Source organism: Montipora capricornis, chromosome 10, assembly GCF_036669925.1.
Source record: "Montipora capricornis isolate CH-2021 chromosome 10, ASM3666992v2, whole genome shotgun sequence".
Classification (NCBI taxonomy): Eukaryota; Metazoa; Cnidaria; class Anthozoa; order Scleractinia; family Acroporidae; genus Montipora; species Montipora capricornis.
In genome coordinates, this window is record NC_090892.1 from 65,172,146 (window position 1) to 65,186,146 (window position 14,001).

General features: G+C 39.3%; 1 protein-coding gene across 1 annotated transcript in view; it reads left to right on the forward strand.

The window, feature by feature from the left end:
- Nucleotides 1-674: 674 nt before the first annotated feature.
- The window catches only part of LOC138019867 (uncharacterized), a 20,307-nt gene continuing 6,980 nt past the window's right edge, over nucleotides 675-14,001 (forward strand). The window contains exons 1-6 of the mRNA XM_068866817.1: nucleotides 675-1,405; nucleotides 5,991-6,073; nucleotides 8,867-9,058; nucleotides 10,560-10,895; nucleotides 12,790-12,850; nucleotides 13,873-13,910. Coding sequence (XP_068722918.1) covers nucleotides 1,066-1,405; nucleotides 5,991-6,073; nucleotides 8,867-9,058; nucleotides 10,560-10,895; nucleotides 12,790-12,850; nucleotides 13,873-13,910 — 1,050 coding nt within the window. The 5' untranslated portion in view covers nucleotides 675-1,065. The remainder of the gene's footprint in view (nucleotides 1,406-5,990; nucleotides 6,074-8,866; nucleotides 9,059-10,559; nucleotides 10,896-12,789; nucleotides 12,851-13,872; nucleotides 13,911-14,001) is intronic.

Here is a 14,001-nt window from a genome sequence, read left to right on the forward strand (position 1 = left end):
AAGTGCCTATTCTGATTCGGTTGATCGATTTGTTTGATTTATGAAATTTATGAATGACACGTAACGAGAGAAAACTTGAAAAATTGCCAAGTTAGCCTAAAATACAGGACTTATAGTCTGTTAAGAGTTGAACGGAATCGAACCATTGACTAATTGACAGCTGTGCCTCATGTCCCACACGGAATGTAGGGGCTTGATACATTGTCACGCAATCCTCTCGAAATGGTATGAACACCTGTACTTCTTTATGTGGTTTGTTCACCACCATCAAGTTAATTTCCTGTTAACCCAGGCATGAAAGTGCCACTTGTCTATAAGCCAATGGGGGAATTAGTTTGTCTTCAAATATGGGTGCCAACCTTTATGTTAACACTTCCTCAAAGTTGTTTACCGACTTGTCACAAGTCCAAATGAATATTTTAATGCGATAAAAAGCAGTCAAGTTCCTTTCTATTTGAGTTTCCGTTTATATAAAGTAATCACATTTAACCAATTGAAATTTTCAGAGAGAAATATATGTTTTATGACATTTCTGCATGCTGTTAAACAATATATTTTGTCATTCTCGTGGATTGTTCAACTTCTAGAAATCAGGGGAATTTGGAACTCTCGTAGCAATTTCAATATTTTACTGATTTCGAAAAAAAACCCAGGTCTCGAAATTTCTCATTCTTCTTGCACTGTTCCTCTGAAATCGTAGCTTCTTTCCACAGTTTTCTCCTACTAGTAGGTCCGTTACCGTTTACCGTAGCACATGGCGAATAATTAACAAAGCGGAAGTCGTCGTCAACAACCAATTAGAAAACAGGGCTTTGTCTGGGAAAAACCCTTCTTCAGTGCACTACAAAATGATTTAAAAGGAGCAACATTACACAGTGTTTGGTCTTGAGAAAATTTCAATCACCACATGGACGTTGGAAAGCGAAAGATTGGCGTTTCTTGCAAGTATTCGAGTGGGCCGCGCTTGTCGATCTTACTCGAACAAGTATAGCGATTGCTTGAATCTTTTAAGGAACGGTAGATTCGACGAAAACGCGAGAAGAGAAGCGGTGTATAAATAACGTGATGTGCGCAGAACGACAAAGGTTAAGGCCTTGGCTGGAGGACAAAATAAACAGCGGAAAAGTGCCTGGTTTGTTCTGGCGCGACAAGGACAAGAAAGAATTCCGAGTTTCGTGGAAGCATGCCGGCAAACCAGATTTCGACTGCGAGAAAGACGCCAAGTTATTTCAGCTTTGGGCTGAACATACCGAGAAGTACAAGGACGGTGAATCGCCCGATCCGTCTACTTGGAAAACACGATTTCGATGTGCTTTGCATAAGATGCCAGATGTGGAAGAAGTCCGAGTTCCTCACAGTTTGGACGAGAAGGAGCCATATCGCGTGTTCCGATTTACAGACAAAGGTAAGAGCATTTCTTAACATTTGTATCTTGGCTAACTCACTTATATGCTGAGATGTTGTGCGTGGGAGATCGGTTGAATCCACACTACAAATCCACTGTTTGTGGACTGTTCAAGGCAAGTTCTGGAGAGCTCTGTGATGCGATACTTACTTGATCAGCGAGTGTGCTGATTCGGAAGAAGTGACCTTATTTCAGCGCAGTTGATTTATTGACAATTCAATGAAACTGTCCGTTAAGAAAAAAAAAGGAGAGAAGATTGATCATACCATTGATTTTCGTGTGTTTTGAATAACGAAAAAAAAAAGAAAAAAAAAAACAACCATGGACGACATATGACGAAAATGTGAAGATATTAACTAAGTACCAAACAGAAAGCGTGGAGAACTATTTTCTGAATTTATTTTGCACAACAAAGGCTTCCGCTTTGTTTCCAGAAAAAAAAGCATGCTGGGGATTTTTGATCATTGATGACTTGGAATTTTAATAACGACTAGATATGTCTTTTGGTTTTACTTCCAATATTATCAACAGCCTCGCGCGCAATGCGCATTAACAGACATCGATAGCGGAAGATAAACGCATCGGGAAGATATAAGAAACAATAGCAGCAATTTTTTCCTGAATTGATATGTTCCCTTTGTTGCGGTTTTGAAACAAAACCTTTCTTGTCCTAGCAGCACGATACAACGTCTTTTAATCTCCTGGAAAAAACACTGAGAGAAATAACGAGGCAAAAAAAATTGCCAGCGAAGCGCTTTAGGAGATAACTATTAATTAAGGTGTAGCACTATCAGGGGATTCCCGAATTCACTTTTTTTTTTTGGAAAAATACGAAAGGGGTGAAGACTTATTTCCTGTTTTAAATGTCCGAATGACTTTTTGAATATTTAAACTTTCGATTACGCGTTTATACTGGTCGAAACTTTATAAGAGTTTGTTAAAACGAATTCCGGCGAAAACCAAAACCCTTATGTTCCGGCATGTTTCCCTCTGAGCGTCATTCGACTGTCATTTTTGCACTTGTTGCGCTTGGCTTAGCTTTCCAAACGCATTCGTTAGTAAAAAGCAGTGTAAAAGTGAATTTCCTCACTTCACTTTGACATAATGTTTCGAACCTCTTTACTCAGTCACTCATTAGTGCACTAACGAAACTACGGCGTATCTATTAATAATTCGATTGGTCGACTCAAGAATTTATTTATGATTTGAAATTTGCAATCACTCTGTCCACAAGAGAAGCTCTCCCCTAAAACATGTCTAAAATGTCTAAATTTTCCCCTCGTACAAAAAAACAAAACACATTTTTTGTGCATCATGGCAACACGGACGTCAGCTCTCAAGTTGAAGCGGATAGATTATACAAAACGTAGACTTTCTCAAAAGTCCATTTCGTGAGTTTGCGGTCGAGGGGAAAAACTCCTTGACACAAGTTGACTTGCGAGCAAATGTAATCGAAACGATGCGACTGCGGCTCCCGAGTTACGAAAATAAGTGCCAGAGCAAACCATAGGGATATGTCTGTTCACACCAGGGAATGATTGCCAAACCATTAAGACTAATACAATACAATCCAATACGTACTTAATCGACCACTCCCAGAGGGACTTTTCAAGGACAACGAAACGACAGAACAGAACAACACAACAACTCAACATTTAAAAATCCGATCTGAAAAATTGCTTATGTAAAAAGTTGGAGAACGAGCTACATCCGTTTGACGACTATAGACACCGGCGAGGGATGACACCGGCCTTCGAAAGTAAACGTCAACCATTGTGTTAATGTGTTTTGTAGAGCTTTCGCCGGCAAAGTTTTGTGTTTCGAAGGGCTCCCTTTTATAAGATACTGGGATGGACTGAATTTCGAAAGCGAAACGAACATGGCCAAAAAGCCTTTAAACTCTCAGCATTTTCACGTAAAGATAAAACAGACAAAACAAAACAAAAACAAAACAAAACAAAAAACTACATTTGACGACAACAAAATAATCCGATAAACTTTATTTGCTTACCTGTGCCAGTTACATAAATTTCACAATATATCATTGTAACGATGATTTACCTGATAGGCAATCATACGCCCGATAAACACAACAAATATAAAATATTCATCAAATTTTAGACGCCCAAATTGAGTTAAAGGAAATCTGAGCAAGAGAAGATGTCAACTGTTCGTGCACCCTTTGAACTCTCTAACAAACCGTTCCAGAATTCTTTTTGTTGACGCCTTACTGCGATATTTCCTGTTGCCTTTAAAATGCTGAATAATGTCAGTTTTATTTTCATTTTCGGGAGAGGCTTTAGACTTGTTTAGGTCTGGGTGATACATGAATTTCCATTGGCTTATTAAAGTTATTAAAAGGTCATTACTGCTGATATTATATGTAGAGCCACCTTCACACACTGGAAACTTCCACACGACTGAATTATAGTTCTTCCTGCACTTCTGTGACTTTTGTGCACGTCGGTATGCATAATGACCATATTTGTTAATTTGCAGGAAACAGACTTGCTCGAATTCTAAATTCTAAGGACTGGTTCGATAGTTACCTGTATGGCAGTCCGGCATTCTTAACTGAACGGATATTATTCTGCACTTAGACTTAAAATTAAACTTCGCTTTTAGCATACAGCTTCCGCCTTCAATAATATTTTGACAATAATCCTTTATTCACCCTTGCTGTTGTGTTTTGCTCCATGAATAATACGCCTGTTTTCAATTTTCAGCATTTTGTTGGTATGCCTCCGATTCGCCTATAGAATTAATGTCTTAGCTATTTAGCCAGCTGGCTCCCTGATTCGCTTGGATTCTTAGTTGTTTCAGGGGGACAGTGCCCTTTCAGTTTGCCGATTTAATTAGTATCTCTTAAAGTTGTGTATGTTTTCGGTCAAATCCGGTCTGAAGTTGAATCCGTTCAGTTTTACCTATTGTGAGTCATCATTTTATCTACTAGGTTGAATACGCACTCTACTGACCTAGTTTAAAGCAGCTATCAACCTCTCTCGCCACAAAAGGACTGAAAACATCTATACTCAAGTTCTGTTTTATGCATCTCAGCATCTCAACACATCTTCTTAATGTTTCGTATTGTCTTATCGCTTTCTGTATTCACACACTTATCCATTCCGTCTAAACATTACAACATAGCAAGGGAACAAAGAACTGTGCTATGCGTTTACAGTTCAATAGTCCTGTGTCTTCACCACTACAATACAACGACGAACATGCTCAACCCAACACCTATCTTTTTATTACTTACTTTTGTATAATGAGTCAATTGATATCCATGTATAATAACTAAAAACTAATCCTAACCTGAGCCTAATTTTTCTCTGAACTTAATTTAGGCTCCAATTTCATCTGAGTGCGTATTCAACCTAGGTAAAATGAGGAGCACCAATTTTACCAAGGCCAAAACTGATTCAACTTGAGAACGAATTTTACCCGGCGGCAACATGTTCACCTCTGGAGGATACAATAAGGTTGTTTTTGCTTCCTCACCTTTTTACGCCATGATGTCATAAGCCTGAAAATGGCGTTTATATTCATTTAGCCTTGAGCAGCTCAGACATTCTTATTTGAAGTCATTCATACAATTTATTCCAAAATTTCAATAATCATTCGCCAGACCATGAAGACACTAAAGGTGCTCCTAATTATGCAGATGGTTCACTTCTGTGCAAAGGCACAGATAAAACCTGGGAAAAGGAGGAACGTTGCGTCAGAGCCGTGTGCAAAGACAAAACAATTAAGTCGTCAATAATAGTTCGCCTAGAGCTATCTACAATCAAATCCCAGCAGCGCAAAAAGTATGCATGCATGCAATTCCTGTCACATTTCCTTTCCTCAATAAATAAATACATATTTATGATAAACAAATATATGAAACTGAAATATCTATAAACCACAACCAACGAGAAGAACTGGTATATTTTTTTTAACAGGCAACAAACTTCCTATATATATAGTCATCATTACTTAGCTTAAACTGGCCCTATAAGGTGGGATTAGTTAATTAAGTAGGCCATTCATTGCAACAATGACAGAAAGAAACACCAATAAAATGACAGACTTAAAAAAAGTAGAGGAAAGTATTCTTGGCGTGACAGGAACTGCGCGGGGTAGCCATAACTGTCGAGAATTCTCAATTCTCCCAACTCCCCCCAGTATTTAGATGAGGCTATGGAAACCCGGAAAAAAAGTCCTCTATTGCTTTTATAAAATATGTCTCAAAGATAATTCGACAAATGAACGAAAATGCTGTTTTTTTACTAGATTGAGGCAGATTTTCTTGATACAAGCTCATATTTCCTACCAGCCAATCAAAACGCGCATCCGACAACACAGAACCAATCAAAATTCGTGTGATGTCGCAGCTGTGTTTCCATACTCTCATCTAAACACAGCTATTGGCCAATGAGAGTGCGCGTACTATGCAATTTTTTTTATTTTATAATTAGCCATAGCAATAACTCCTACAATTGATATTCAGAAGGAAACCGAAACAATGGATAAATTACACGCCCAGCCAAAAATCCCGTAATTTTGATTCTTTTTCCTTATCTTTTTCGTTTTTCCTTATCAGGTGTTACGCCAAAGAAGAACCCAAGGCAGAGACCCAAAGTAGAGCCAAAGGCAGAAAAAAGCCCAAGTCAACGATACCAGCCGGTGAGTAAAACCAGTCTTTGGACTTAGAAACCAACTTTTCCGTCATAGTTATTTTGGGTTCACGTCTTGTTGTTTTCTAGGCTCCACAGCAATAACTACTTGCAATTTTTTTTATAGGTTTTTTTTTTCAACCCGACAGACCGACTCAATATCAGTTGAGACAAGAGAGTATAAATTAAGGTAATTAAGGTAATCCCTCATATTGGCCCTATTCCCATTGTAATCCGTCTTAAGTTATTCTTAGATCTCCTGCGAGATCCGTTATTCCCACGAGGGTAACTGATAGCCAATCATATGCCCCCAATTTTACCAATGTTGACAGCTGAGCGAATTCCTACGCAATTAATGATTGGTAAAAATGGGGACATATGATTGGCTATCAGTTAACCTTCGTGGGAATACCAGATCTCTCAGGAGATTTAAGGATAACTTGAGAGGGAATACGATGGAAATAGGGCCAATATGAGGGATTACTTCTCTTACCTTCATACTCTCTTGGTTGAGATGGTTTGTTGCGCGTATTACCACCGTCTTGCGCAACGATTTTTTATGTTGCAAAAAGTAAAAGCGACGTCTACTTTTTGCAACACAAAAACTCAACTTGCAACGCAACATTGTTGCGCGACAAGTTGCACGAAAAATGTTGTCCTGATTACGTACTGGGCCTTAAACGAACAAAAAGGGGATGGCCTAACCCGAACTGGAAAACCGTTTCTTAGAAAAAGGCAAATTTTGTACACGACAAAAATTGCATGAAGAGTGATTTGGTCTCTTCACTGGGTTTAAGAGGAGATATGGTTGCTTTAATAACCTGTTTTACAATTTATCGAATATAAGCTGTCCATAGTGTTAGACTAGTGTTATGAGGATCATAATTCCCGACTTTTCTAGAATTATCTTACATTCTGTAATATTCCAGAAATTTCTTTGATGTGACTCAGCAGTTTCCACAAATAGTGGACGTTGTAATGACTAATACACTATAAATAGCAACAGAACTTTCTAGATGCTAAGAGTAAAAGCAGGCTCGTAAGTAATAGAAAGGACACTCTTTATTTGCCCGAGGGCTTACCCTCGTGGTCGGCCGCATTGTGATTGAACTTATGGTTCGGATGCTACACGGCTGTGAGGAAGCTATAATCAACTGCGACAACTATGGTGGAGCTGTAATCTTTTACCTTGCTATATCTGGAGAGGAGATAGAGACCAATAGCTGAAAAGGGAAGAAGACAAAGAATTCAAAGTTCATTCTGAAGTCCTCCGTAAGAGTTTGTGTTCACAGAAAATTCAGTAAGTGGAAAGAATTCAGTAAATCAAGAAAGCCAAGCATTGTTGTCTCTAGTCGGTTGGTGGAACTTTAAACAAATGGAAGCAAAAAGGTTTTTCCAACATTAAACTCTGCGCTGTCTTCAAGTTTTCACGGTTATTCCATCCACTAGCAATTTCATTTCAAGAGCTATACACTGAAACCAATAATGTTATCTAACCCATGACCCCCTCTATAGCCAAATGTGGTAATCTGGGAGTCGATTTTATTGAGGGGGGAACTCAGCGGGCCACTAAGCCCACGTAACATCGCTGAGGTGAGAAGCACAGGTGATAGCCACAACGTAAGACAAGGCGTACAATGCGGATTCCCGCATCTGCACGATCACCCATCTAAAAGGGATTCCCTTTCCATAAGACTTGAGCTCGGAGGACAAACCAAACGAAAGACGCAGTTCACGTAAAACCTTTTATTATTTAAGTCAGTCTCATTGTTAGTTATTTTTTCCAGATGAAGAGCCAATTAATCATTGGATATACTGGAATAAAGTCATTATCATCATTATTATTATTCGATTCTCTCCAGTTGTCGGGTGTTCTACTGGGTAATGTTTATTGTGTCTCAGCCACTTCCCGTAGCTTAGAGACACAACACTTTCCGCAACAGGTAAGCAGTTCCAAGGATGGCCGATAATTGTACACTTCCAAGGTACATCTAGCTTGCCAAACCAGGTCTTTGCACCTTTTGATATGCTTCCAAGAGCACCAATCATGATAGGTATTAGGTATTAGGTATTAGTATTATTATAGGCATTATTATTATTATTATTATTATTATTATTATTATTATTATTATTATTATAACTCTAACTGGATCGGGGGATTTAGGACTGACTGATTGGATATTGAAGAAAGTTCGAGAATAAACATTAACTTTTGTCGTCCTAGCCTTAAATTAGAGAGGGTTGTTCAGGTCAGTTTTTTTTTTGCAGAGTAGGACAAAATAAGGAATGTGCTACAATGCGTTCCACAGGAGCATCACAATAAACATTATTGTTGTTTTTGTGAGCCCATGAGCCAGGAGCCCATGAGCGAGCAACTCTCATATATTACTCTCACGGCGTTTTCACAGGCCGATTTATTTTTAAATTGAATTTCCCGCGAGTGAGACTGAGGACCAATTACAGGAAACTAACTTAACGTCGTAGCATCACAGAACCGTAACTGCGGCAAAGGTAGTCCAAAAGTAGATTGGTCTGTAAAAATGCCGTGACATAGGCTTAGTATGGGAGTTGCTCGCTCCGAAGTATCATTTCTCGGAGATTATCTGGTATATCGGGTTGAAATTTTCAGATATAGCTGATTATTCAATGCACTTTCAATATTCAGTTGTTTATTTTCGACTGACTGATTAAAAAACGACAGCCTTCTGTTAATGAGGCAAAAATGTAAACTGCAAAGATTCTTCTATACTGGTTCTCACACCCTGGGTGAGGTATTTCAATGAACATTTAATTTTTTTTTCAGTACCCCTGTTCGACAAGCCAAAAGCCAATGGTAATCAGACCACCTCCTCCTGAGTCAGACGGAGTTGATTACCGCTTCAAGTTACATTCAGAATCCATGCGTTATGACGATCGGCAACAGGGGTCACCTTATCAGCCGGATAGTAGTGATGGTTCATTTGACGACAGCTGTGATCTTGATGATATTACCCCGGTAAGACAAATAAATGTGATATCAGGCCCTCAGGATAGCCAGGGAGAGATTGTTCATAAGATTTGAAAGAAATACGTGAAATCTAGATGAAAACACAAGAATTAGTCAGACAAGTTCGAGTTTTTGCAATGACTTTGCGGTTTCTGTGATTCATTAGAATTTAATTGGTATTAGTTACCGTACTGGAACTGAATTGGAGTGGACGCCATTGCAGTTTTCAGAGGAAAACGCAATTTCGCGTCCCAAGAAAAGTTCGCGTTGTTTATAACAAAATACGCCAACGAAGTGTCTGTAAGTGTAAAACGCACTTGCAAAGCAGGGCCAGCATAGCCTTTGTTTTTTGCGGCGTTCTTGGTTTCGTTCTCGCCACTTTCTTTCATGGACCTTAACTAACCTAACGTAAGGTACTCATGATAAAAGCGCAATCGAATTTGCGGATTTTGCTCACACGAATCCCTACGGGAGCCAGTGTCCAGTTGTTCAACAGCCAGTTAATTAATACTAATCCGCGATTAATACCAACCCAAGCAGGTGAATTTTGCCCGTCAAAAAAAAGCCTTAAAATCTTTAATTTATGCTGATGGAAAGAAAAAGTCTGAAAACTGAAGACCAAGAGTCTTATTGGAAAGTCTTTTTCATCAGGAAATAACCTACAATTTAAGTTGCCAGTGATCAAGGATTAGCGGCTTAATCACGCTTTGAACAACTGGCCAGGGCCCAGGCTTTTGTGGTCTTAGATGTCTACTTTGCAAGTGCATTTTACATTTGGTGCATTACTTTGACGGCTTCTGTTAAACAACGTTCAGAAATGTCAAACTTTTCCCTACATTTCACATTTTCTAGAGTAGGGGGATTTTGAATAGTGACGTCAATTCAAGAACTTGTTCATCACACAGTTGAGAAAAGCACTAGATTATCACACCTTTAAACGATACTTTGTGTTTTGATTGCCACGACTTCAACAACCAAACGACTTGTAAACTGTTCTTAGAAAATGTTACATTGTTAAAATAATTTAGATGACTCCACTTCATTCTGTCGAGACGTACGCAGCAAATGCTCGTCAGTTAAGCAAAGGATACGGATTTACTGAATCGTTCTTCAAATGACTTCATACCTCTTGCTAGACCCAGAACTCTCTTTGCTCGGAATTAAACGAAAATCTAGATGAAAAAAGAAAAACCCACAAAATGGATTATTAAACACTGACAACCTATCACTTTAATTTCCTTCAAGTCTCCAGGACAATGCGAATATTTGTGACTCAAATTAAGCCGAAACAATTTTGGGGTAGGTGCTCATTAATTAACGTTCGTGGAGAACGTGAAAACCTAAAAAAAATTTTCGCTGAACGTCAACACCATCATCCATGCCAATATAATTTCTGGAGTGTTTGAACACAGTTTATTTGCGGGATGAGTTAGAATAATGAAAAAAGTTATAAAAGTAATGCGAATTTAGTGCTTCTGTACAAGCTTTCAATTTTCTTGTTTTGTGTCAGACTATTACACCATATTACCCAAGTAACACAGTGATGGCAGAGGAACCGTTTAATGGGAGTCCAGACAATCAATTTTTCCCCTACTCTGATATTCAAGGAATCTACAGTGGTGATTATGTGAATAATAGCCTTTCGATGCAGTTTCCAGTGCTTGACTACAGCACTAGGATGGAAATGCTTGGGGCTTTTCTTGCGCATTCATCAAACGGCCTAATGGGAAATGGATCCGTCTTTGGAGAGAATACTGAAGCCTTCATGCAGCATTTTATGGCAGCAAATCCGGGCGGGCTAATGAATATGAAGCTTTGGTTCGGAGGAATGGTGATACCAGAAGAGGTTAGATACTGCATGAGATACTGACCCCAGTTTTTCGAAGGGTGGATAGCGCGCTATCCGATGTATAAATCACAACCCACTGGATAACTGAATTGGTTTTACTAGTGTTTATCCGCTAGATAGTGATTTATCCGGTGAATAGCGTTATCCACCTTTTGAACAACCGAGGCCTGGTCTCTTGTATTTTCTATACTATTATACCTTTCGATACTGATGAGATTTTTTTTTAACGCCATTGTATTCAGAACAAAGATGGATACAATTAGGTCAAATGCATGGGGCCTTGGCCCAAGGCCGAATATATTTGTAAATCCCCGAATTAAAAAAGGTAGATGGCATGGATTAAGTACGCTCTGTGATGTTAAGTCCGTCCATTCTAGCTCAAAGGGAACGGCCGCATACGAATCATTTAAGGATTTATTTATATTCAGTTTTGTCAGTTTTCGGAATTATGTACAGCAATTCGAGTAGCGAAGAATAATGATGAGCTATGTAAAGTTTCGATCCGGAAACAAGTGCTTTAATGGTACCGAGTTTATTAAGGGGCTGTTTACATGATACCGGAATGACTTTCAGTCCGGAATGAGTTTCGTTCCAGAATGTAGTTCGTACTGCATTCACATGGTAAAATCGACCGTAGGCTTTCTCTCATGCATGGTTTTTTACACCAGATCAAAAACAAAGATGCCGCAAGTTTCGCACATATTATTGTGCCTATTATTGTGCCTATTAATGGCCACATCTGCAAGTTTAACTAACAACTTGACCATTGGGCTGCTTCTTTGGGCTAAACAGAAAAGACGAACAGGTCTTTTCACTCTGAGTTCAAATTGTAGCCTCGCTAATGTCTTCGTGTCGTCCCATTTCCAGCGAATATTCGTATCTTTCTTACCCTTCTTACCCCTTATCTTGTCAGTATTTTCCTCACCATCTGCCATCTTGAAAACGATACGCATGCGCCACTCACCCCACACTACACAATTCATCTCGAACGGAGTTCGTTTTCAGTTTACATGCTACTAGAGTTAACTGTCATGCGAAAACGAGAATTTCATTCGGATTGAAAACCGGGATGAACTCATTCCGGAATGACTTGTACGGGGACGATTTTTCGTCACTGTATCATGTGAACAGATACAGAGGAATATATGGAGATGGAATGAACTCGTTCTGGAATGAAAGTCATTCCGGTATCATGTAAACAGCCCCTAAGGCCTTTGTTTGAAAAGGAACAACTTCCTCAAAAAACAACTTTAGAAGTGACCACATGGAACTGAGGAAGTTAATTTGAGACATGAAATTAATATTCAATATGTAGTTTTATCATATGGCTGGCTCCGTAGAGGGGAATGGTAAACGTAATGCCGGGCTGTGATTGGCTAGACCGACTGACATCTTGAGACCACCAGTTGTGTACCATAAGAAATCTTCTAATTTCCGCATTGTTGTGAATCTGTGAATATGTTTAAAAGGAAAGAGCTTTTTGCTCAAGATGGCTGCATGATATTGGAGGATTTCGTGCAGTGATCTGTAAAACTTTACTGATGGACATTATGGACGAAGGAAAAAGAAAAACCAAATAATATTTTTGGATCACGTTTTTCGTTGTCATTCAGGGATGCACATCATATCTGTCCCATTGTTGTCTCCTCACGACTTAAACCTAGGATTTAATACGGCGACATTAACGAAAACGCTAATAAACAATAGCAGTTAATAAGCAAAACAATAACTCTGCGAGATCGTGTTGAAGCTTATGCACATTTCTGACCTTTTCTTGCCTGTTTTCAGCAATCTGCAACGAGAAGTGACGAAAGTTTTAGTTGTTTAGGAAACGCACGCATACAACGGCAAATGAGTCTCATTTTCTTTCTTGCATTTTATTTCTTCGCAGTCCTCTGCTGTCAGTTCAACGTCTTCCAACACTCACCTTAATATGGACAACGGATTGCTAGGTATAGTTGATTTGTTTCAGGAGCAACCATAAGGACTGCAGTGGCGGATCTAGGAATATTTTAATGGCATATGAATGGAAAGGGACCGAAGTATTTACTCTGATAAAAGTCCAGATAGTTTAGGCTGCCATTTGGCTTTGTTTATGTTTTGCATTGATAAAAATGTTCACGTCAGATGAACAGTATCTGTTCCAGCGAGAATAAAAATACAATAAAAAGCAAATAAATAGAAAAAAAATAAGCCAAAATGGGGGTGGCTAGGCACTCCATTCACCCCCCCCCCCCCCCCCCTCCCCGGATCCGCCCCAGGAGTGTGCAAAGCTTTTCGTCCCCGGAGAGTTGCAATTGGACCTCCTATTTGTGGTTCTTACGCTTTTTCTTTGCTGCAATTGGCGTATCAGGGTCTTCTTCGTCTTGACGCTCTCCATCAGAGCAATTTCTTTCTGTGTAAAGACTAAAACTATCCCTTGAAACACTGTCCGACGAATCTGTTGAAGATTCCTCACTTATGCCCTCCATGTTTATTTTCAAACGTGGTCGAGTTATCGCAGTAAGTTATTAACACTTTATCATTAATGACGCACTTGCTTGTGATTGGCTTCAGAAATGAAATGCGCGAAAGGGTCATTCAAAAGTAACTCTACTTGTGAAAACGCCGTTTCAGAGACCCAGTATGGAAATTGTGTAAGTCAAAAAAGTCACTGCTTACGAGCCAGAAGGCCTATCAGGCTGGCGCTTATCTCCGGTTTCCGTAGCATGAAGCGACTAGGAGTATTCATACTCCCCCCCTGGATGGGATGCTAGTCCATCGCAGGGTGGAAATTGTGTGCTCCATGTAATTGGCCCCTCCAGCAAACATGAGACTGGCCTCCTGCAACAACACAGTTTCTTTAGCAACTAACCCCTTCAATCATTTATTGGTTTGTCGAGTCGAAGTTAAGATGGAAAATGGAAGCATATTGTTGTTGATTAAAGTTCCTGTTTTTAACGCTTACTTATTCCCTCTTTCTCTTTTATGTCAGAGTTGGGTGGTGATGCTTTCGACTCTGCTGGACGAATGGTGGGTATTGTGCTCGAATGATCTCTCTATTTTAGCCAAGTCTTAAGGCGGAGCTCCCGTGTTATTTATTCTTACAAGAAGTGAACCTATC